We start from the raw sequence: 23,073 nt of genomic DNA on the forward strand, positions 1-23,073 counted from the left end.
GGCACTGCTGGGCGGTGGCTCGGCGTCCCGCCAGCCCGGGCTTGTCCGGGTGCGGGAAGAGAGAGCGAACCCGTCAGACGAGTCCTCTGAGCACTCCCGGAAGGCGCCGGGCTCCCCACATACCCCCCACACTCCTGCAGGTCTGGCCCACTGTGGGGCTAGGGACCTTGCCCCAGACCCCCTCCCCGGGTACTCAGGGTGCCACCCAGCACCCAGCTGCTGACCCTGGGCTGGATGGGCATGGTGTGGCCAGGGGCTGGCTGGGGCAGCATCACCCAGCACTGCCAAGGACTGTATCCAGCCTGCACACTGGCTGCCGGGGACCAGCCACAGTCCTCCCAGTGCAGGGCCATGCCGGTGGCACGTGGCAGGCTGGGCTGGGGAGCCCAGCACAGCCCTGTTGGCTGGTGCAGCATGGTGGGGAGCAGGGGTCTGAGTCGGTTGCCCCGGCACAGTGCAGCACAGCGAGCTCTGCTTGCAAAATCCCTCCTGCCGCTTGCCTTGACCTTGGCACCGCTCCCTGGCCTGTGTGTGGCACTGCCGCCAGCTTGGTGGAGAGCAGCCACCCAGCCCTGCTCTGCTCCGGTGCCCTCGGGCAGGGTGCAGCATGGCATGCCAGGGGCAGCCTGGACCAGCTGGGAGACTCCTGGGGTGCTGGTACGGGGGATCCCCAAGCCCTGTTGCCCCAAGGCAGGGGGGAGCCCTTGTTGGGACCCCAGCACTGGGGCTCAGGTGCCCCCTGGGTCCTGGGGGGGCTTCTACAGCTCTGGCAGCATGTCCAGCTCTGGGCACAAGGTGTGTGCCTGGACCAGCCGTGCAGCACAAGGCTTTGCATCACCCCGTGGCAGCATCTTCCTCCCCGGGTAGGGCTGGGTGCATCCTGCTCTCCGGCCAAATGCGTAAGGGCCTGGCGTGGCCAGCCAGCCTCGGGGATGCGGCTCTGCCCCTGCCACGCGCAGCCTGGCATCGGGCTGTGCCTACCTGCTGGGCTGCACGCAGCCGGCGTGGCACGTCACTGTGGCCTTCACTCCTGGCCACGGACTGGACGGTTTCTCTTCCTCCCCCAGCCTCATGGCCAGCGACGTCAGCACGGGCAGCGGCTGGGGCACACCTGGGTGTCCCGAGCTGAGAAACCATAAATAGTTTGTCACGAGCTCTGCGGCCTCTGGCCAGCCCCACCTGCCCTGTGCCTCTCTGCTGCGAGCGTTTACGGCGTGAAATGGCTTCACCTTTGTCCTGCAAACTGCAGCTGGTGCGGCAGGAGCCCTGCCTGCACGGGCACTGACCCCGTCCCACGGTCACCCAAGGCAGTCCCCAGCCCCACACGCACCAGGAGGCGTGGCCGTGACCATTCACACGTGCGCACCACCACGGGCACCCCTGGTGCCACTGGGGGTGGGCACCCACCCTGTATGGAGCCCTGCCTATGGTCACCCTGTCCCTGCTGCGGCTTGTCCCTCACCATTGAGCCCCAGGTGGGGAGGTAACTGGACACCTTCTAGCCCCAGCTTGTCCCTCAGGCTGTCCCCAGCAGGGGACATGTGCTTGTCCTTCCTCCCCCGATCCAGCCACCGCCGCTGGCACTGCCCTTTTGCCGTGGTCCAGGCAGGGCAGTGATGCTGGGACCCAGCCAGGTCCCTGTGGCCTTGCTGCCAGTCCTGTCCCCGTGCAGTGGTGGCCCTGCCCTCGGGCTGGGGACCGCAGCGAAGGGAACGGGGGAGCCCCTCAGCCAACAGCGCTGGGTACCACATCCCAATCCCATGGGACGGACCTCACGTGGTGCTCCTGGAGGCTCGTCACCCTCTGGGGCTTGCACCAGCCCTGCCGGGAGGGACGGCCTCAGGTGCTGGGCTTTGCCAGAGGCTGCACAGCCCCCCCATCACTGCTCCCTGCCTCGGTTTCCCCAGGCACCCGGCACAGGTGCAGCCTGTCTCTGCCACAGTGGGGGCAGTACGGAGGTGATGCCAGGACCCCAGGGAGGGAAGCAGCTGCGGTGCTGACCGGCTCCCACCACTGTCCGGCTGCACCTGTCCCCGTGGCTTGTGCATGCCACGCTCTGATCCCACCGGGCTGCGGCCACAGGGGTGTTCCCAGGAGGTGCTCCCCTGTACAAGCCACGGCAGCACTGGCTTGCCGGGAGCAGGAGGCCTCGCATAGTCATTACGGCGCAGGGGATGATGTCAGGCCTGGCCGCAACAAGGGAGGATGAAAGGGAAAAAGCGGGTCCCCCTCCCACGGGAGCCGAGGGTGGAGAGAGAGGCGGGGATGTGAGGAAGACATGGGGGATGCGGGTGGGATGAGGGGCACCCAGCCCCACACCCTCAGCCCCGCGGGAGCCCTTGGCTGCTGGAGCCGACAGCCACTCTCCGGTTACAGCCGCGGTGCCGGCGTCCGCCCAAGCCCCTCCAGCGTGCCAGGGGAGCGCTCCTTGCACGGCTGCAGCGGCGGGCATGCAACATTACCCACAATCAATGGATCATTATGTAATAAACAAGAGGAAAGTTGTTTTGCAAATGCGGCTGAGTTATCACTTCACAACACAGCGGCGAAGCATCTCTCTGCCAGGCTTAACAAGGATGGATCAGTGTTGGGGGCAGATGGGAGCAGATAGCGAGCCGCTGCGCTCCCCTCCAGGCAGCCAGCAAAGCGCCCGCTGCACACGCAGCCCCCCGCCCTGTGCTGGGGGGGTCACAGGGGGGAATTTCACAATATTGAGCAAACGGGGAGCGGGGGAGCGGGGCAGGGGACGCATGCAGGGTTTGGCTGGTGCTGGAGCAAAGCTCTGGGAGAGCAGAGGCAGCTGATAACGGCAGGGGAGGAGGAGGAGGGGGGACTGCTCCTGACACCCCCAGCCCCTCCTTGGTAGCTGCTGTAGCTCCCGAGGCCCTGCTCGCCCAGGGGCTCCTGATGTCCCTGGCATCTCAGATAAGGGGGTTCCCACGGAACGGGCTGGGAGGGGCCAGGCCTGCAGGGTGTCCCCCCCCCCTCAGCTGGACCCCACCGCCGGCCAGTGCTCCCCCCAGCGAGGAGGGGACGGTCACGGCTTGGGCCCTTTGCCCCGAGCCCCCAGAGTTCCCACCACCTCCCGCGGGGACCAACCCGGGCCTCACCCCCATCATCGCCCATCAACCCGGGGGCGAGACCCCCCCTGCCGACGCACACGCAGGACCACGGGCGGCGGTGCCGCCGGGCAGGACCTGCGCCCCCCCGAGCTCCCACCGGTGGGGTGACGACCCCTGCCCGGTGCCGGCCGTGCGCGGGGCCCGTCCGCGCCCCCCCTCCCCTCTCGTCGCGTTGCCCGTGTTGTTGTTGTGTCTCGGCCCCGGTGTGCGGGGCGGGGCGCGGGGCCGGGCGCGGCGGCGGCGGCGGGGCCGTACTTAAGGCGGGGGCCGGGCGCGCTGCCCGCCCGGCGGAGCGCGCCCCGCGAAGCGCATGGAGCGGTGGTGGGTGCTCCTGGCCCTGCTGGGGCTCGGGCTGTGCTGGGTGGCGGCCGCCGAACGCCACACCGTCTTCTGGAACAGCTCCAACCCCCGGTGAGTGCCGCCACCCCCCACCTCGGGGGACCCCCCCCCCCCCCACCCCGGATCGGGAGCTGGTGGCCCCGAGGGCGCGGGCGGCGCCGCTCCCTGCCGGGGCTGGGCGCTCCCCGGCGGCCTTTGTCCGGGGCGGGCGGCGGGGCCGGAGCCTTCGTGGGACTGGGGAGGGGGGGACCGAGCCCGGGTCTGGGGGGGGCGGAGGGGCCGGTGTTCAACCCCGGTGTGGTCGGGGCTGAGGCCGGCGGGGCGGTCCCGCTGCGCAGCCGGGGAGCGGCGCGGCCGGTCCAGGTGCGGACCGGGTAGGGGGGGGGAACGACCAGGGGGGCCTTTCCGTTCCCAGGGCCGAGCAGGAGCGGGGCCTCTTCCTTCCCCGCGGGGGTGGCGCGGCGCCAGCCCCGACGCCGGGGCACAGGGAAGCGTGTTGACAAACACGGCCCTGGCTCCTGCCGCCTGGGCAGGATGTGCGGGGGGGGGGGCCTGACCGGGCCCCCAACACCCCAGCTGCGCCCAGGAACCGGCCCCCGGGACGGGCTGTGGCTGTGGGGGTGACCCCATCCCAGGCATCAGACCCCCAGGCTGTAGGGGTCACCCCCTGGGCCATGACCCGCTAATTGTAGGGGTGCCCCCCCAAGGTACCAGCCCACCAGACTGCAGGAGTGCCCTGTTTGGCTTTAGGGGTGCCCCCCCACTACGCACCAGACCCCTCTAGGCTATAGGGGTGCCCCCTGCCTGGGCCGTGTGCCCCCAGCTGTAGGTCACCCCCCAGGCACCACCCCCCACGTTATAGAGCTGTGTGTTGTCTCCCTGCCTCCCCCCCCAAAAGGGTGACCTGGGTCCACAGGGTTTGGGGAGCAGGGGCTGGCCCCGAGGCCACCGCAGCCAGCAAGGTGAGGGGACCCCACAGAGGCCCTGATCAGCTGCCAGTTTGTCCATGTCGTCCGTCCCGTGTGTCGTCCCTCCCCACCCCCCGGGGTGAGTTGTGGGGAGCAGCAGGCGCTGGAGCCAGGCTGGCTGCCCCATGGGCGAGAGCTGCCGATGCCTCCTGGCTCTGGGAGTGTTGCGATGGGCAGGGTACACATTCTGGCGGGTCCCCTTCCAGCTCCCCGCCTGCTGGGGCCACTGGGGAGCTCTGGGAAGGGGGGTGCGCTCACCAGCTGGGTGCAGGGGGGCTGGTCCAGTGGGGGCTTTTCCTCCCAAAACCAGCCTGGACACTGTGGGACTCTGCACAGGGAAGGGTGAACCAAAGGTTGACCTGTCCTGGGCTCTGAGAGCAGTCTCCTGCCCACAGCAGCTCCTTTCTTGGCCTTGTTAATTGGTGTGAGCAATTTGGGGGTGCAGGGGAAGGGGGGTCCCCCCCAATGCCTCTCCCTGCTGGAGCTGACCCCCGGCCTCCCTCCTGCCTCAGGTTCCTGTGGAACGACTACACAGTAGAGGTGCGCCTCAATGACTACCTGGACATCATCTGCCCACACTATGAGGAGGGGACTGTCGACCCCCATGCCATGGAGCGTTACACTCTCTATCTGGTGGAGCCGGAGGAATACCGGGCCTGCAAGCCCCGCTCCAAGGAGCAGATCCGCTGGGAGTGCAACAAGCCCAGCGCCCTTCATGGCCCCGAGAAGTTCTCTGAGAAGTTCCAGCGCTTCACCCCCTTCACACTGGGCAAGGAGTTCAAGGAGGGGCACAGCTACTACTACATCTGTGAGTGCCTGGGGGTCTGCCAGGGGGCTGGGGTCCCTACTGGGCTTCCCCCCACCCCAGTTAACCCCCATCCTCCCTTGCAGCCAAGCCCATTCACCAGCACGGGGAAGCATGCCTGAAGCTGAAGGTGACGGTCACTGGCAAAGGCAGTGAGTATCGCCCAGACCCCTTGGGTCCTGCCCGTGCCCCCCCTTTCCGCTCACAGTGTCGGTGCCCAGCTCGGCCTTTCCTGAGCTGTGTCATGGCCAGGCCATGGCCCCCTGCCAGCCCCAGGGTGTGGGCACATGTGGCTTGGCTGGGAAAGTGCTGGTGGCTGGCGTGGTGGATGGCCCCTGGTGAAACCTGGCTGAGGGGGGGTCAGGGAGCTGCCCTTCACCCGCCTGACCCCGTGTTTGCTTTGCAGCTCAGGCACCGCCTGTCCCTGCCTCTACCCAGAAGGGGAGGATCCAGGCAGGTAGGTTGGTGGCTGCAGGCAGGCAGATGGGTCCAGGCAGCCGTGGGGGTGGCAGGGGAGCCAGGCTGAGCCCAGCTGCTCTCCTGGGGTGGGGGGACTGGGGAGCAGGGCTAGCAGCAGCCCCCGCGCTGGGTGATGTGCTGCTGGCTTGGGGCATGGCACCTCCCCCAGGGATGCTCACAGCTCTTCTCTCCCCACAGATGATGCAGCCGCACATGTGCTGAGGAGCGTGGGGCAGAACTCGGGGATGCGGGGCAGCAGCCCCTTCACCTTCATCAGCCTCCTCCTGCCCCTCCTGGTGCCGCAGGGGCTGTGAGCCACCCCGCTGTGCCCGGATAGACCAAGGCTGTGGCCGCTGCTGACAGAGCCGGGATGCTCAGGACCCCTGTGGTCCTCACATGCGCCCCGGGGCGGCCTACCCTGTGCACATCTGGGCAAGGAAAGGATTTGTCAGTATTACAGGGCCAGAGGGCCCCAAGCCAAGCTGAGCAGCCAAAGCCCTCGGGCTGCCCCAGCTCCCCCGGCCCTCGCAGGCAGGATGGTCTCAGCAGCCGGAGGCTGAGTGTGAGCCCGAGGGTGGAGGAGCCGCATGTGCCCCAGACTGGAGAGGAGCAGGAGGCTGGCACCCCTGCCCCAGGAGCTGAGCTTGCCCACGGATGGCCCTCGGATCTCTCTGCTGTGGGCTCAGACTGTGTGTCCCGCAGGCGGGGACGTGGTGCTGGCCCTGTGGCCAGCTGGGTGCCCCAGTGCTGGCTGCGGCCCCTTGGCATCACCGGCTCTGGAAGCCTGGATGTGCTTGAGAAGATGCCTGGCAGCCAGCAGAGCGGGACTGTAGGAAACATCCCCCTCCCCACTGTGCTGTGCCCCTTCCCCATTCTTCATCCCACTGCACATGGCGGTGGGGGGCAGTGAGAGCTGTCCCCACCCTGGATCTCCCCCCTCCCCTCTGCTGGGTGCCAGAGGGGGCCCCCACCCCCCCACCCCACCCCTCCCCAGCAGCACCCTGCGCGGGGCGCTTTGCCCACCCTGATTTGTACAGCTTTCTAACACAGGAGTTTTTATATGATTGTCTTGAATAAATAACCAAGAGCATGCTGAGCACCTGGGCTGGGGGGGGTGTAAGGGGCCTGCCCCCCCACCACAGGGCTGGGCTGTCCTCCTGGCCATGTCTGGCCTTGGAAGGAGGAATGGCCCATGTGGGGCATTTGTGCTGGTTAATTAATTAATTGGCTGGTGTTTGCACAGGGCTTTGAAGTGGAAAAGTGCCACGGTGGGTCTGGCTGGTGCTATCAGTTGTGTTTATCTGGTGACACAAAGCCCTCCCTGGGACTGGGGGGGGTGGTTTTTCCCCCTCCCCCCTGCACTGGAATGAGCTTCCAGGCCTGGGGCAGCAGCTGCCCTAATGGGCAGCAAGGAGGGGGGTTGAGGTGTGGCTGGAGTCCCCTGGGGCTGTGCAGGGGACGCAGCCTGGCAGGGCCCCAGGACCCCCTGTGGGGTGGTGGGTCCCTGGGGCCTAGTGGTCCCGGGGACTGGGGGATCTCGGGGCAGTGGGATGACAGAAATGTGGGACCCCCGAGGTGTGAGACACTGGATGTGGGGTGGGAGCTCAGGGAATTGGGATCACAGGGATGTGTGACCCCCAGGCATATGGGATTGGGGGGGGGGGGAGGAGGGACCCCATGGATGCAGGGTGCTGGGGAGGTGGGCTCACAGGGACATGAGGCCTCTGGAATTTGGGGCTGTAGGGATGGAGGGTCTTGGGGAGGCAGGGTCACAGGGATGGGGGACCCCGGGCATGTAGGATCTGGGGTGTGGGAGAACTCAGGGATGCAGGGTCCTGGGGAGGTGGGCTCCCTGCACTGGGGACACCGGAGGTGGGATGTGGTTGTGTGTGTGTGTCCCCCTTCCCCGCTGTGGGGTGCTGCCTGGGGTGCCCCATGGGACGGACCCTACCCATCGCGGTGGTGCTGGGGCTGCTCGGCGCGTTGCGACCGGACACCCCGCTGGCTGCCTCCTTGGTCCCCGCCCGGTCCCGCGGCCGGTCCCTCCCCGGTAGTGCGTCCCGCCCCGCCCCGCCGCGGCCAGGACCGCCCCCGCTGCCGCCGGTGCGGCGGCCCGGCATGGCCCCGCTGCCGCTGCTCGCCGCCACCTGCCTGGCCTGCACCCTCGCCATGTTCGGGACCGGCCTGTGAGCACCCGGGCGGCTCCGGGCACTGCGCGGCACCGGCGGCGGGGGGGGGGTGTGTGTGTGCAATGGGGGCCACGGGGGGGTTGGGGGTGCAATGGGGAGGGCACCGGGGCAGTTCAGGGGGTGCAGTGGGGACCATGGGGGTTTGGGGGGGGGCGTTGGGGGTGCAACGGAGAGGGCACCCGGGCCGGTTTGGGGGCGTGCAATGACGTCCATTGGGGGCTGGCACAGAGGGTTTGGGGGTGCAGGGTGAACAGCACGGGTCCAATTCAGGGGGTGCAGTGGGAGAGGAATTGAGGGGTGCGGTGTAGTGGGCACTGGGGCGGTTTGGGCAAGGCTGAGTTTGGGGGGGTGACAAAGCTGAAGGCAAAGGCCACCAGGGAACGGGGGGTCGGGGCATGCAGGGGGGGCACTAAGGCTGTAGGGGCTGGAGGAGGGGTGGTCACAATTGCAGTGTGGAGGGGCTGGGAATATTTCAGGGTGCATATTTTGGGGGGTGCCTGCTGGCTGCAGAGGTTGCAGCCCCCCAGCACTGCACAGTCCGCCCCCCCCCCCCCCCACGGTGCCAGGCACCCAGGAGGCTGCTCCCCCCCACTCTCCCTAGGTCTGACCTGCGCCAGATGTTGACAACCAAGAGTGTGGAGAACATCCAGTTCCTGCCCTTCCTCACCACCGATGTCAAGTACAGTGGGGTTGAGCCCGGGGAGGGGTGTGTCTTATGCAACTGGTGGGGGTTACATGGTGGTGGGGCAGAGCAGAAGGCCCAAGGCGCACCAGCAAGCCCCTGTGCCATTTGCCCTGCAGCAACCTGAGCTGGTTGGGCTATGGCTGCCTGAAGCAGGACTGGACCCTGATCACCGTCAACACCATTGGGGCAGCACTGCAGACCCTCTACATCCTGGCATACCTCTACTACAGCCCTGCAAAGGTGGGGGCCAGCCTGCCTGGGTCGATGGGGGGATGGAGGGACCCTCGCCCTGACCGTCCCCCTCCTCTCTGCCCCAGCGCCCCGTGCTGCTGCACAGCCTGCTGCTCCTGGCTGTGCTGGTTGCTGGCTATGGCTACTTCACCCTCCTGATTGCCGATGCACAGACACGCCTGGCACGCCTGGGGCTCTTCTGCAGTGTCTTCACCATCAGCATGTACCTCTCACCGCTGGCCGACCTGGTGCGTGGGGCTGGGCGGCAGCTGGTGGGGTTCGGGGGGGAGCGCAGCAGTGCTGGGACTGCCCAGCCCAGGCCCAGGCCCAGGCTGACATTTGCTTCGGCAGGCCAAGATTGTCCAGAGCAAGTCGACGCGTTGCCTGTCCTTCCCCCTGACCATCACCACCTTCCTGGCCTCCACCAGCTGGACGCTCTACGGCCTGCAGCTCCATGACCCCTACATCACGGTGGGTTGGGGCAGCGGGCAGCCAAGGGATGCTCTCCCATCCCATCCCGTCCCGTCCCCGCCCCACGGCATTCGGCTGAGCGGTTGGCACCAGGCCGACCCCCGTCCGGCGTCGTGTGTGTCACACAGCAAAGCCCGTGACTAGGCTCAGCGAGATGAGTATTGATTTTAATTAATTAGATGGTATAAGGCCAATAAATCTCTCCCAGCAACACAGGGCTGGTGGAGCAGCGATGGGGGAGGGCAGGAGCGCCATGAGCCGGGTAGACCCACTGCCCCCCTCCCCCGCATCATGTCCTCCTGCAGGTCCCGAATGTGCCAGGGATTGTCACCAGCATCGTGCGGTTCTGGCTTTTCTGGCGGTACCCGCCAGGCCAGGACAAGACCTACAGACCCCTGCATGCCTGAGGGGACCCCGCTGGCCCCCCCCGAGGAAGGAGCTCACGCACTGTTGGACCGATGAAGGATCCCCGAACCCTTGCCAGTCTGCTCCAGCGTGCACTGGCCCCAGCCACCGAGCCCCAGGTGCCAAGGGCTGCCCGCTCCTGGCAGGACAGGGGCCCCTGGAGGGCACCTCCTGCCTCTGTGGTTCACTCTCACTGGCATCCCTCCAGCCCTTGGTCCTTCGGTGATGGTTGGATTGGTCTCAGCGATGCCTTCGGGGTGCCAGGAGCCCCCCACCCCAGTTCCTGGGCACCCCGCCTGTCCCTGGGGACCCCCCCAGACAGTCTTCCATGCCCACGGCTCTGCCCCAGCAACCAGGCTGGGGCTGCCGGGAAGCCCTGTGTCTCTTTTGTATGAATTTAAGTGCCTTTTAATAAATCAGAGACTGAAGAGCACCTGGTTGTTGTCACCTCCTTCCTGGTGTGCTGGCTGTGGACTCTGGGATGGCTCTTGTCCCCACAGCTGCTTTGTCCCCAGGGTGGTGGGGGCTCATCCTGGCACCCCCTGGACCCTCCTCCAACAGCACCCACTTTCTGGCAGTGAGGAAGCATCAGCCCCAACCCCAGGGAGGGAGCAGGCACAGGGCTGGGTTGGGGTAGGGAGGGGGCACCGAGGATGGCAGCACTGCCTGGGGAGGCTGCTCTGACTCCCCCCTCCCTGAGCAGCAGCCTGGGGACACCAGTCACAACAGGGAAAGAAAAGTCCGTTCTGCAGCTTCGACATGGGGCTTGCTACCAGCTGTCAGGCCAGCAAACTTATAATCAATTAAAATCCTCGCTAAAACCACGATTGAGCGTGCACAAATCAGGCGGCTGTTGGCATCGTCTCAAACTCGATTAACAAATTAACAATGATCTGTAATGAAGTTATCAGGCAAGCACATCAGCAGAGGGTCAGGAACACATTTGGATGATCAAGTTGCACAACAGATGCCCAGAGCCTTGTGAAAGGTGCCCCCCCCTCCCGGGGCAGGAGACCCCTCCCCCAGGGCAAAGAGCCACATCCCTGCGGCTCTGTCGGCGCAGGCAGGTCTTCCATCCTGGATGATGCAGGCTGGATTAAGGAAGTGGTGACGAGGACTTTGGCAGAGCCCGTGCTACAGCTCAGACGCTCGTTTACACCTTGCGACGTGGCCTGGGAAAAATCAATACGGAGGCAAGCAGCAGGAACGGGGCCAAGATGAGAGCGGTGGCTGGAGGGCAAGACGAGCTCCTGCCACGCTGCAGTGTGCAGCCCCAGCCAGTGCAGCTGCAGGGCTCGCCCAGCGTGCTCTGTCTTGCTGCTGCGACCCGCGGAGCTGGGGCTCCCCTCGCCCGCACGGGCTGTGCTTGCAGGTGTGTCTGCCCCAGGGACTCGCCCCAGGGCGACGCTCACTCCCCCAGCCACAGCAGCCCCATTTCCCAGCGGGGAGGAGCCCCCGCTCTCCCTGCCCCAGCACCGGGGCGCAGCTCCCAGCCTCGGCGAAGGCACTGCTAAAGGACTGACTGCCTTGAGAAAAGGCAGCTTTCCCCACTGACGCACCAGACAGAAACTTGGCTGCCGACTGGTCATGCTGGCTGGCATGTGCCATGAGCGGCTGGCAGGAGTGGCCACAATGTGGCCCCACGCGCGAGGCCGGAGGCGTGTCGAGCGTCTCCTGGGGATGCGAGCACCCGCAGCGGGCACATGTCTGTGCAGGGAGAAGCTGTCGCTGTGCTGCTGGCCTGCCGAGCTGCCAGAGGGCTGTGAGTAGCCCCTGGATGGCCAGGAGTAGCCTGCAGAGGGCTGTGCATAGCCCACGGAGCTTGACCTGCACCAAGGCTGCCGTCCCTGCCCCAGAAAGGCACCGCTTTGCTGAATCTAGGGTGGTGCCACCTCACAAACAGCCGCACACAGGCGAGACCGAGGGAGCTGCCCACCCTGTTCTGAGCTGCCATTGTTGCTCAGGAAACAGCTAATTAGTTGCTCCTGCTAATTAGCCGGAGTCCTCCCTCATGATACCAACTGCTCCTTTTTGCAGAAGGATGTGCAGCTGATAATTAAAAACAAGAAAGTCCTTTGGCTGGTATGTGAAGAAGCCAGGGAGGCTGCCAGGAAGGCAGGCCCCAGCATGCGTCACCACCAGCCGCACAGCTCTTCCAGCTGGGCCGGCAGCATGGGTCTTGGGCCCCCCTGGACAGAGGGCACCCCCGGACAGAGGGCCCTCTCCCCCCTCCCCCCGCAGGGATGCCTCTGCCACAGGGCACCTCACCCCCTTCCTGGAGAAGCCTGGCACGGTGCTCTGGCACGTCTACCTGCCGCTGCCCGTGAAGGTGCGGCCAGAGGAGCAGCAGATGCAGTCGCTGTGCCGGCAGGAGTAGGGAGCAGCCCCCCGGCGTGGGCTGAGCCGCCCTGGCAGGCCGGGGGACACCACAGGCTCTGGGCACTCTGCATTTTAAAGGCTGCGCCGCCTGCTCCACCCAGCCAGCCTCTCTCCTCCTTCCCCTGGAAACCAGCCAGTGGGATCAGGATGAGTCTTCTCCAGCTCCCACCTGACGGTGCGAACCACATCTGAAGGGCAGCTGGGAATGTGCTCTGCCCACAGCCATGGGCCTTTGGGGCAAGGCCTGATCCTGTCCTCGGCACTTTGCATCCCTGCCTCTAGAGCCAAGCTCCAAGAAGCTGGGAGAGGGAGAGGCCAGGCTGGGATCCCTGCAGCCTTTGCAGGGTGGTGGGAGTGCCAAGAGGGGACCCAGGCCTGTGTGGAGACCTGCCCCCCCCCCGAAAACCAGCCTCACGGTGGGGAGACATTAGTGATTTCCCACCAGTGTGGCTTCAAGCCGCATCCTGAGGTCCTTGGCTGCCTGCGGCCCCCAACCAGGGCACCACTGCCCAGAGGAGCCCCAGCCAAAGGCCCCCCACCCCACCCCGTGCCCTGGTCTCCCAGGAGCACCGTACACCACAGGCAGCCACAGTCCCTCAGCTTTATTGGGGTCAGAAGCGCAGCCCTCGTCGGCTCAGGTCTGCCCGTGCCGCGCTGATGTGCTCCTGCAGCTCGGCAGCTGCCTCCTCGCAGTCGTTGAAGGTAGCCAGGCGGTAGCCCACGGTGGCCAGGGAGTAGCAGCCGAAGGCCACCAGCAGGTAGACAGGCAGGGGCAGCAGGGCCTGCCGGCACGGGGCCGGCAACCGCAGCCCCGGCGGCGCCAGTGCCAGCGCGGCCCAGGCCGAGCCCAGCAGGACGAGTCCGCACAGCCACTGCCCCAGTTTGGTCATGGCGGCCTGCGAAGAGAGCGGCCGTGAGAGCCGGACCGACCCGCGCCGCGCACCGACACCCCCCGGCCCACCATAACCGGGCCGGCCCCGGTCCCCCCCTCCGGGGCCTCTCGGACGAAGCCCGACGCCGGACCCCGCCGGGCCTTCGCCAACCGGCGCCAGACCCCGGCCCCCTCTGAGCCCTCCCGAACCGGCCGAAGAACCGGTACCGCTGCCGGCGCCGGCCCCTCCCCCACCTGGACCGATTCCGGGCCCGGCGCCCGCTCGCCCCCCGTCGCGAGGATTACGTCACGGCAGCGCGGGGTCCGCCGGGAGCTGCAGTGCCGAGCCGCGCCACGTCACATCGCACAGCGCATGCGCGGCGGGAGGTTGTGCGGGGCGGCCCGGGCCCGGCGGAAGCGCCGGGCTTTGTCGGCGGCGGCGGCGGCAGGAAGCATCTGGTTTCCTCCGCGTCCGGCCGGGACGGGCGGCAGGGGACTGGCGTGGGAGCAGCCCCTGCCAGCCCTCCCACGGCCACCCCGCGCCCCGCGGTAGCACCGGTGCCCGGCGGCTGCCCTCCCCCGTCGCGGGGAGGGCACGGACGTGCCTTTGTTCTCCTGCCAAGCGCCGGCAGTCTCGGCCGAGGTGGCAGAGGGCTGGTGGCAGTTAGGGACGGAGCCTGCCCCTCCGCCGCTCCCCCTCCCCCAGCAGAGACCTGAGCCACCGGCACCCTCGCAGCCCCCCACCCACCCCCTGCAACATGGGAGCCGGTTCCCACCCGCCCGGCGCAGCTGGGATTTTCCTCCCTTGTGGGTCCAGGCAGAGAAGACGCCATCCCCTCTTTTTCCAGCAGGGGGGCTGACGGCTGCCACCACACTCTGCCAGCTGGTGCCGGGACCCACCCTGGGCAGCAGCGAGGTGGAGAACCCACCCCAGCCTCTGTCGCAGCCTGGACGAGCCAAGGGGACTACTCTCAGCCACACCGGCACCCAGCCAGCAGAGGAACCAAACCCACGGCAGCCATGGACAAGAGGCTACAAAGAAATGGCTTTATTGGGCAGCTGAGAGCCCCAAGGGGAGGGGGCAGCCCGAGGGAAGGGGCAGCAGGCTGTCAGTTCCTCTTCCTGCCTTTGCCGACAGCCTTGGCGGGAGCAGCGATGGGCACTGCGGACTGGTAGAGGGTGGAGGAGATCTTGTTGATGTAGTAGAGGCCGACCATGGAGAAGATGAGGCTGTGAGGAAGGAAGAGATGAGACTGCTCAGCTGCTGGCAGGCAGGAACAGGCTGGGGTCTAACCAACACCTTCCCCTTCAATCCCGCTGCGCTGCGGTGCTTAACACTGGCCACCCTGGGGTCCCCTGGCCAGCCTTGGCCCTGCCCAGTGTCCTGTTCCCCCCACCGCCAATGGCAAATACGAGCCGTCAGGGTCCCTGGCAGCAGCCACAGCAGCACGATGGCTGCTCCCTGCCCCAATGGGGCAAACTCTGCACTTACCAGGTGGTCACACAGACTCGGTGAATGAGGCCAGAGGCAAAGAGAGCCAGCAAGAGGCAGGTGAGGACTGCAGGAGAAAAACAGGAGAGAGAAAAGATGTAGCTGTGCTGCCCCAATGCGGCAGCCTCAGAGCAGCAGGGGCCAGTGGCCCCGCAGCACGGGAAAAGCTCAGGGGGAACCACCCGGGTGGGCCCTTCTGCCCAGGCTGGGCTGGGACCCCTGGGTCACACCGGCAGAGCACCGACGTGGCCAGGCTGCAGGCCCTTCACGACCCCAGCCCTGCCGCAGGCTCCCCCTCCTCCCCGCCCCACCGCAGCACTCACTCTCCGGGAATATCTTGGCCTGGAAGCCCTTGCCGAAGACGAGGTTCTCCAGGTTGTTGAAGGCCTGGCTGGAGGGTTAAGGGACAGAACGAGGAGCTGCACCCCCGGCCCCGCTCCCCGCCGCCGCAAAGGATACGGTGAGGGAGCAGACGAAGAGCGCGGAGCCCAGCAGCCCGCCCTGGATGGTCAGCCACTCGGTGGAGGCCAGTTGCCGGCTGTACATCTGCATCCCGGCGAAAAGCAGCAGCGAGAGCAGCGAGGAGAGCGCCAGGGAGGTGCCCGTGCCTACGGCTGGGGCCGCGGGGCCGCCTCAGCAACGGCGTCGGGGCCCGGGCCACCGCAGCCGCAGGGACCGCGGGGCCACGGCTGCCCCCGGGCCCCAGCGCACCCCGCAGTCCCCCAGGCCCCGGTCGCCCCCCAGGCCCGCCTCGGCCGCTCTCCCCCCGACGCCCCGGGGCCGCCCCGACCGCAGTCCCCCGTTACCCATGGTGCCCCGCGGCGTCGCCCCCGGCCCAGGACCGTCCCGTGGCTGCCGGTCTGCGCAGGCGCACTGCGACGGCGCGGGGAGGGACGCGGCACGGGACGCGGGGGGAGGTAGTGCGCATGCGCGGCGCCCCCCGCCCATCCCCGCGGGCTAGGCGCTCCGGCCGGCTCGGGCACCCCCTGGCGGCCAGGCGCGGCGCTGCAGTCCCCGCCGTCTCCCGCGCCCCCCGGCGGCGGGGAGAGGCGCAGCGGGCGCCCCGGGGGATGGGGGGCGCGGGACCCCCCCACCGGCCCCGGCCCTGCCCGGCGCCCCGCTCAGCCCGCCCGGGGTCCACCCCGGGCGCAGCTCTTCGAGCCGCGCTGCCGTGCGCAACGGGCTCGGCGGGGGACACCCGGGGGTGTGGCGGGAGCCCCCCGGTGTCGCGCCGCCGCCGCCCCCCGCCGTCCCCCCGCCGCCGCTGCCGGGGAGGGTCCCGCTGAGCATGCGCGCCGCCGCCCCCCGCCCTCCCCCCGGCTCCGCCGCTCCCTGCAACAGACCGGGGCGTCCGCGGCTGCTGCTGCTGCCGCCGCCGCGGGGACCGGCGCCGGGACCGGGCGCGGAGCCATGGCCGAGGGCGAGGACCTGCAGACCTTCACCTCCATCATGGACGCGCTCGTCCGCATTAGCGTGAGCGGCGGCGGGGCGGGGGGTGCACCGCGGGGCGGCCGGGCCGGGCCGGGCCGGGCCGGGCTCTCCCGGGCCCGGCGTCGCCATGGCAACGCGGTGGGGCCCGATGGCGGGGGTGGGCGGGATGGCGAGGGTGCCCTTGAGGGCCGGGCAGGCCGCGGCGAGGCCTCGGACCCGCGCCCCGATTCACCGGGCGGCGATCCCCGGGGAAGGCTGGCACCGGCCTCCCCCTGCACTGTGTCACCGCCGGGACCGGCCCCCCTCGGGGCCAGGAACACCGGGAGCGCCGGGGGCTGCCTGCACAGCCGTGGGCGGGAGTCCCTGTCCCCATCCTGGCCCCGATCCTGGTGCCCATCCCGGTCCTGGCCCTGGTGCTGGTCCTGGCTCTGGTCCCCGGGGCTGGTCCTGATCCGGGCCCTGGTGCCGGCCCCAGCCCAAATCCCCATCCCGATCCCAGCCCTGGTCCCCATTCTGCTGCTGGTCCCAGTGCTAGTCCTGATTCTGACCATGCTGCTGCGCCAGGCCTGATCCTGGCTCCAGTCCTGGTCCCCATCCTAGCCCTGGTTGCAGTGCTGGTCCTCATCTTGGCCCTAGTGCTGGTCACAGGCCTGATCCTGGCCCTGCTGCTGGTCTAAGGCCTGATCATGGACTTGGTGCTGGTCCTGGTGCCGGTCCCGATCCTGGCCCTGGTGCCAGCCCCAGCCCCAATCCCCATCCCAGTCACAGCCCTGGTCCCCATCCTGGTGCTGGTTCCAGTGCTGATCCTCCTCCCAGCCCTGCTGCTGGTCCCAGGCTTGATCCTGGTCCTGGTTCTGGTCCCAGCCCTGATCCTGGCCCCAGTCCCAGCCCCAGCCCCAGTCCCCATTGTGGCCCTGGTCCCATCGGCAGCGGGTGATGCTCCCCCCTCTCTCCCCAGACCAGCATGAAGAACATGGAGCGGGAGCTGGTCTGCCCGGTGTGCAAGGAGATGTACAAGCAGCCGCTGGCCCTGCCCTGCACACACAATGTCTGCCATGTCTGTGCCAGCGAGGTGCTGCTGCAGCACGGCTACCTCTGCTGTGACCCCACCTCTGAGCCCTCCTCGCCTGCTGCCACCCCTGCCACCCGTAGCCCTCGCCTGGGGCGCCGGGCCATCCCCAAGCCTGACCGCCTCGACCGCCTCCTGAAGTCAGGTGGGACAGCTGGGGGGGGCTGGGATGGCACCCACTGGGTCCCCCACGGGAGGGCCGAGCAGCCCTGGGGCGCCGCGCCCCGCCTGACGACCTCCCTGCCTCCCTCCCGCAGGCTTTGGCACCTACCCGGGGCGCAAGCGGGGCACCGTGCACCCCCAGACCGTCAGCTTCCCCTGCCCTGCCTGCCAGCGGGACGTGGACCTGGGCGAGCGGGGCCTGGGCAGCCTCTTCCGCAACCTGACGCTGGAGCGGGTGGTGGAGCGCTACCGCCAGACCATCAACATCAGCGCTGCCATCATGTGCCAGTTCTGCAAGCCCCCGCAGCTGGAGGCCACCAAGGGCTGCACCGAGTGCAAGTCCAGCTTCTGCAATGAGTGCTTCAAGCTATACCACCCCTGGGGCACCCAGAAAGCCCAGCATGAGCCCACGCCCCCCACCCTCACCTTCCGCCCCAAGGTACGGCCTCTCCGTTGGGGTCTTCCTTCCCCGCTTGGGATTTTGCAGGTGGGGGGGGGACAGGGACGCTGGATGGGGGATGGGCACGGAGCCCTGCTGAGCTCCCCTGTGTCCACGCAGGGGCTGATGTGCCCAGAGCACAAGGAGGAGGTGACTCACTACTGCAAGACCTGCCAGCGGCTGGTGTGCCAGCTCTGCCGCGTGCGACGCACTCACACCAGCCACAAGATCACCCCGGTGCTCAGCGCCTACCAGGCCCTCAGGGTAAGAGCCACTGGGGCCACACTCAGGGGGGAGGAATTGGGGGCACTGGCGGAGCCCCACTGCAGATGGGGTGTGCAGGTCAGGGACGTGGGGGTTGCCAGCGCCTTGCCTCACCTCTTTCCCTGCAGGAGAAGCTGACAAAGAGCCTCGCCTACATCCTGAGCAGCCAGGACACGGTGCAGACCCAGATTGCTGAGCTGGAGGAGACGGTGAAGCACACAGAGGTGAGGGCGGAAGGTGCCCACCTGTCCCTGAGCTGTCCCTAGGTGGGGGGGTGGCACTGCCAGCCTGGTCCCCTCTCCGCCCTGGGGCGTGCAGCATGCTGACCCTGCTGTGCTCGCTGACCCTGCTGTGCTCCGCAGGTGAATGGCTCACAGGCCAAGGAGGAGGTGTCGCAGCTGATCCAGGGGCTGTGCGCCATTCTGGAGGAGAAGCGGGCAACCCTGCTGCAGGCGATCGAGGAGTGCCAGCAGGAGCGGCTGGCCAGCCTGCACTGCCAGATCCAGGAACACCAGGCCATGCTGGAGAACTCGGGCATGGTGGGCTATGCCCAGGAGGTGCTGAAGGAAACCGACCACCCCTGCTTTGTCCAGGCTGCCAAGCAGCTGCACAACAGGTACCAGGCTGCAGGGACCCTGGTGGACATGGGGCTGCTGGGGGGGGGTGGTCAGAGCCCTCCAGTGCCCAAGGTGGCCACTGTGTGCCACCCTGACATCCATGCTCTCCCATGCCTCAGGATCCTCAGGGCCACCGACTCACTGCAGAGCTTCCGTCCTGCAGCCACAGCCTCCTTCAGCCACTTCCAGCTGGACGTCAGCAGGGAGCTGAAGCTGCTCACCGACCTGGCCTTCATGCGAGGTAAAGGCAGCAGGCCCTGGGCACCGGCTGTGCCCCATGTGGAGGTGCAGCCCCTGTGGGCAGAGTGGCTCCCTGCCCGCCTCGGAGCCGGAGCTCAACCACGGCCATGGAGGGCTGCGCTCGGGTGGGCGCTCGCGGATCTGCTGGTCCCCCTTCCCCGTCAGGGATGGCCCCCATCCCAGCAGCCCCCAAAGTGATCCCTGTCTCTGCCCTGCCCTGTGCCAGGGCGGCCAGGCGAGGGGGCAGGACAGGCAGGGCCACGGTGCCAGGTAAGGGCAGCAGGAGCGCCGGAGGGTGAGTACGGAGCGGAGGCTGCCCCGCTGCAGGGCAGTTGCTTCCCCACAGGGCAGGAGCCGCGTGGCCCTGCTGGACCCGCTGGCAACACTTTTCAGACCTGCTTCTACCTCTCTTTGTTTATAGGCTGCGGCCGCTGCTGAGTCGTCACCGAAGTAACTGAGGCAAGTCACATCCCTGCCCCAGAGCTGGCCCCGCTCTCTCTGTCCCATCCCTCCATCCCCACTCCCGGCCTGTCCCCCCTCCGCCGCCATTGTCCATGCCTGTCCTGCCTGCTGGTGGTGGCAGGCTGTGGCTCTGTCCCCCCTCCATTTGCTGCCACGCATCCTGCCCCCTCCTCGCCCCATTTCCGTCCGCCTCTCGCCCCATTTCCGTCCGCCTCTCGCCCCATTTCCGTCCACCTCTCGCCCCATTTCCATCCACCTCTCGCCCCATTTCTGTCTGCCTCTCGCCCCATTTTTGTCCCCTCCTCACCCCATTTCTGTCCTCCTCCTTGCCCCACTTCCACCTGCCATCCCTTCATCTCTCCACCCCTTCTTCCCACCCTGCCTTGCTGCTCCTGCCATGCCGCTGGCATCTTCACACTACTCTGCCATCCCCATCTCCTCCCCTCCTCCTCTCCTGCTGCCTCCATCCTCTCTCTTTCTCTCTCTCTCTTCTCCCTCCCCGACTTGCACTCAGCCTGTCTGGTCCCTGGAGCCCCACAGCAGCGAGCTCCTCTGTCTCCCTGACTCTCGCTCTCCTCTGGTGCCTACACACGGTCTCTGCAGTCAGATCCCCTTAGACTCCTGCTGGTTGTGCGTCCGTGCGTCCGTCCGGAATGCCCCCTCCCTGCGTCTGGCCGCCTCCCCGCCTGCCGGGGCAGGGGATGCTGCCTGATGCCCGCTGGTGCCTCTCCCTGCAGCGCCCGAGGCCCCCGTCATCGATACACAGCGCACCTACGCCTACGACCAGATCTTCCTGTGCTGGCGGCTGCCGCAGCACTCGCCACCCGCCTGGCACTACACGGTGGAGTACCGCAAGACGGACACCAAGGCCAAGGGGCTGAAGCTGTGGCAGCGGCGGGAGGAGGTGCACGGCACCAGCGCCCTTGTGGAGTACCTGGACACCGACAGCGTCTATGTGCTCCGAGTGAAGGGCTGCAACAAGGCGGGCTTTGGGGAGTACAGTGAGGACATCTACCTGCACACGCCGCCTGCCCCAGGTGAGGGGTGCCGGGAGCTCGGAGCAGCGATCCAGCACCCCACCGGCCGCTCGCACCGTCCTTCTCACCCCTCCTCCTCTCCTCTTTCCTGCAGTCCTCAACTTCTTCCTGGACAACCGCTGGGGCTTCAACCGGGACCGGCTGGCCATCAGCAAGGACCAGCGGGCTGTGCGCAGCGTCCCCGGCATCCCCATGCTCTTCGCCGCTGAGCGCCTGATGACCAGCTGCCACCTCTCCATCGACCTGGTCATTGGTGACGTGGCCATCACGCAGGGCAAGAGCTACTGGGCCTGCTGCGTGGACCCCAGCTCCTACCTGGTCAAGGTGGGCGTGGGGCTGGAGAGCAAGCTGCAGGAGTGGTTCCAGGTGCCGCAGGATGTGGTGAGCCCCAGGTGAGCAGGGTCTCGGTGGGTGCGGGGGGGCGTCCTCTGCCTGTTCCTGCCTCCCCACTGGGCACTGGCATTGGGGCATGGAGAGGAGCCCCAGCCTGTCCCTTGCATGTCAGCACCGGGACTCACCCATCCCCCCACTGCAGGTATGACCCCGACAGCGGTCATGACAGTGGGGCAGAGGACACGACGGTGGAGGCACCCCCGCCCTATGCTTTTCTCACCATTGGCATGGGCAAGATCTTGCTCTCGCACGGGTCGGCGCTCACCTCTCGCGACCCCAATGGCTGCACCGTGCCCTTGCCCCCGCGCATTGGCATCTGCCTGGACTACGAGCAGGGCAAGGTGAGCTTCTATGATGCCGTCTCCTTCCGCGAGCTCTGGGAGTGTGGTGTGGACTGCTCGGGGCCCGTCTGCCCTGCCTTCTGCTTCATCGGAGGGGGTGCCCTGCATCTCCAGGAGCTGGTGGCCAACAAGCAGGAGCGTAAAGTGACCATTGGGGGCTTCGCCAAGCTGGATTGAGCCGTGCCCATGCTCCCCGCATGCGCGCCGGCTGTGACCCCCAATTGCCCAGCGAGCTCCAGGGCCTGGGGGGCACAGGAGCAAGCAGGGAGCAGAGCACAGGGAGGGCAGCCCTGGCCCTGCTGCTGCTGGGAACAGGCACATGTTTGTTTTGTGGCGGGGGGGGGAATGGGGACAGCTCTGCCATTCTCTCCTCTCCCTGTCCGCCTGCCCCTTTCCCCAGTTCAGCTTGAGGCTGCTCTGAGCTGGGGCCGAGGGCAGGGCTGGGCAGAGGGTCAGTCCTAGAGACGGACCAGGGAGGGGGGTGAGAGCAGGACACGGGGCTGTAAAGGGAGGGGGGTGACAGGTGGTGGTGGGGGGTGATGGGGGGGGAGAGACTGGGTGCTGGCTGGGGTGGGGGAGGCAGCTGGGCTTGGGGAGAGAGGGCGGGGGGGGGAGGCTGGGCTGGAACGAGGTGTGAAGACTTTTTTTAAAAATGGCTCATTTTCAATGTGGCTCACTCGGCTGCAGCACTGTGGCCACGTACAGCCACCATGGCCAGACACAGCTGCCACTGGGTCCCTCCCGTGGGCTTTCAGGCTGTGGGATCATGGTGCCCACTGCTCTCCCCTGGGGCCACAGAGTGCTGCTGGCTGCTCTGGCCTGTCCCCAGGGGAGCCATGTGCTCGGCCATCCTTGCCCATGCCCCTGCCTGCACATGATCTGGAGGGACACGCTTGGCCCCCGTTACACCGCTCGGTGCCAAACCACACGCAGCCAGCGTGGGCTGGGGCCGCGGGGTCGGGATCCAACCAGGCCGGGAGCCACACAGGGCTGCCATCCACCAGGGGGGCCCATGCCAGGGGTCCCATGCCAGGATCCGTCCGAGCTGCTGTAGTTTCTCCTGGGTTCTGTTACAATTGCTGTATTTTCATGGTTTCCTACAATAAAATGCAATGCCAGACTCCTCCAGAGGCACCCCACGGCAGAGGGCAGCCGCCCTGTGGGGAGCACTGGCACTGGGGCCTGTGGGGTGCTGGCTGCTCCCTGGGGTGCGGTGCCCATCGGTGAGGCCGTGGGGCTGGCCCTGGCAGCGAGGCCATGGGGCTGGGCTGTCCTTCGGTCTGTGGCCAGCAGGGGCCAAACCTGCCCAGGAAAGGGTCCGGAGCAGCCAGCGCAGTGCTGACGTGTCTGGTCCCTGCCCGCACTCTGCCCAGCCACGTGGCTGCTGCCACCCTGTCCTGGGGTATCGGGGTGCTCCTGGACTGGCTGCCAGCAGAGACCATCTCCCTGCTGGTCCTAGAGAAAACACCTATAGCATTAGCGGGGGCTCCCAAGGGTGACCGGTGCAGCCTGGGGGGGGCTGCTGGGGTATCCTCTTGGGGAGGGTAACAGGGGCTGGACTCCCCCCCACACCCAGGTACCCACATCCCGTGGGGCCCTGGGGAGTGGCATGGCAGGCGGAGGAGCCACATGTGGGGCCAGACCCCACCCTGGGGAACACCCCCCCCCCCCAACTCTGTTCGGAGCTAGTGGGGCTGTGGTGGCCAGGCTGGGCTCCCTGTGAACAGGCAGCTCTTTGTAGGCCCTAGTCTAGTTTCGATGTAGGGTGTCTGTTTCGATTCCTGTGGGCCCTGCCCAGGGCTGGGGGGGGGCAGGCACAGCCCTGCCCAGCCCCATGCAGCAGCAGCCCCGCACAGTGCCCCCCACACCCTGCGGGGCCCTGTCCCGGGCACACGACCTGATCCCCAGCTGGCAGTGGGGGGGTGTGTGTGATACTGTGCCTCAGCCACCCCCCCACCCCCCCCATTTTTTAGGTTTGCCCCTTCCTTCTGGCATGCAAGGGCACTGCATGTCCCCCCTATCATCCTGCTGTTCATGTGCATGCAAAGATGCCCCCCCCAAGCCCTCCCTGTGCCAAACCCCCCAGCTCCTGCCCTAACCCCCCCCCCCCCAGGGTGCACCCCCCTTGCAGTCCCCCCCCATCCCCATGCCTGCCAGGCTGGAAGGCTGCTGGGTTTTGCTGTTGCTGTTGGCAACTCTGGC

General features: G+C 67.6%; 5 protein-coding genes across 8 annotated transcripts; 3 read left to right on the forward strand and 2 right to left on the reverse strand.

Moving 5' to 3' along the window:
* Positions 1–3,376: 3,376 nt before the first annotated feature.
* On the forward strand, positions 3,377–6,783 carry EFNA1 (ephrin A1). Of its 2 annotated transcripts, XM_069794389.1 has the most exons (5): positions 3,377–3,533; positions 4,942–5,237; positions 5,321–5,386; positions 5,641–5,691; positions 5,892–6,783. In XM_069794389.1, exons 1-5 carry the CDS (start codon positions 3,433–3,435, stop codon positions 6,005–6,007), a joined length of 630 nt encoding a protein of 209 aa, XP_069650490.1. In that variant the 5' UTR covers positions 3,377–3,432; the 3' UTR covers positions 6,008–6,783. The 2 variants fall into 2 exon arrangements, with proteins under 2 accessions (XP_069650490.1, XP_069650492.1); XM_069794391.1 differs by lacking the exon at positions 5,321–5,386.
* An 830-nt stretch (positions 6,784–7,613) lies between these two features.
* Positions 7,614–10,107, forward strand: SLC50A1 (solute carrier family 50 member 1). Of its 2 annotated transcripts, XM_069794387.1 has the most exons (6): positions 7,723–7,879; positions 8,484–8,561; positions 8,684–8,807; positions 8,885–9,046; positions 9,150–9,269; positions 9,575–10,107. In XM_069794387.1, the coding sequence occupies exons 1-6, from the start codon at positions 7,812–7,814 to the stop codon at positions 9,674–9,676; spliced, it is 654 nt and encodes a 217-aa protein (XP_069650488.1). In that variant the 5' UTR covers positions 7,723–7,811; the 3' UTR covers positions 9,677–10,107. The 2 variants fall into 2 exon arrangements, with proteins under 2 accessions (XP_069650489.1, XP_069650488.1); XM_069794388.1 differs by lacking the exon at positions 8,484–8,561 and having other exon boundaries at positions 7,614–7,879.
* Positions 10,108–12,640: 2,533 nt separating this feature from the next.
* Positions 12,641–13,326, reverse strand: DPM3 (dolichyl-phosphate mannosyltransferase subunit 3, regulatory). The gene is made up of 2 exons (XM_069793142.1): positions 13,180–13,326; positions 12,641–12,949 (listed from the first exon to the last, which is right to left on the reverse strand). The coding sequence occupies exon 2, from the start codon at positions 12,941–12,943 to the stop codon at positions 12,665–12,667; it is 279 nt and encodes a 92-aa protein (XP_069649243.1). The 5' UTR covers positions 12,944–12,949; positions 13,180–13,326; the 3' UTR covers positions 12,641–12,664.
* A 631-nt stretch (positions 13,327–13,957) lies between these two features.
* Positions 13,958–15,379, reverse strand: KRTCAP2 (keratinocyte associated protein 2). Its single transcript, XM_069794394.1, has 5 exons — positions 15,223–15,379; positions 14,876–15,030; positions 14,740–14,803; positions 14,417–14,483; positions 13,958–14,154 (listed from the first exon to the last, which is right to left on the reverse strand). The coding sequence occupies exons 1-5, from the start codon at positions 15,362–15,364 to the stop codon at positions 14,034–14,036; spliced, it is 549 nt and encodes a 182-aa protein (XP_069650495.1). The 5' UTR covers positions 15,365–15,379; the 3' UTR covers positions 13,958–14,033.
* A 78-nt stretch (positions 15,380–15,457) lies between these two features.
* Positions 15,458–21,380, forward strand: TRIM46 (tripartite motif containing 46). 2 transcript variants are annotated; one of them, XM_069794392.1, is made up of 10 exons: positions 15,458–15,889; positions 16,811–17,061; positions 17,174–17,517; positions 17,638–17,781; positions 17,910–18,005; positions 18,144–18,397; positions 18,518–18,639; positions 19,838–20,137; positions 20,232–20,529; positions 20,673–21,380. In XM_069794392.1, exons 1-10 carry the CDS (start codon positions 15,705–15,707, stop codon positions 21,046–21,048), a joined length of 2,370 nt encoding a protein of 789 aa, XP_069650493.1. In that variant the 5' UTR covers positions 15,458–15,704; the 3' UTR covers positions 21,049–21,380. The 2 variants fall into 2 exon arrangements, with proteins under 2 accessions (XP_069650493.1, XP_069650494.1); XM_069794393.1 differs by having other exon boundaries at positions 15,706–15,889; positions 16,806–17,061.
* Positions 21,381–23,073: the final 1,693 nt, after the last annotated feature.

Source organism: Haliaeetus albicilla, chromosome 10 (assembly GCF_947461875.1).
Source record: "Haliaeetus albicilla chromosome 10, bHalAlb1.1, whole genome shotgun sequence".
Classification (NCBI taxonomy): domain Eukaryota; kingdom Metazoa; phylum Chordata; class Aves; order Accipitriformes; family Accipitridae; genus Haliaeetus; species Haliaeetus albicilla.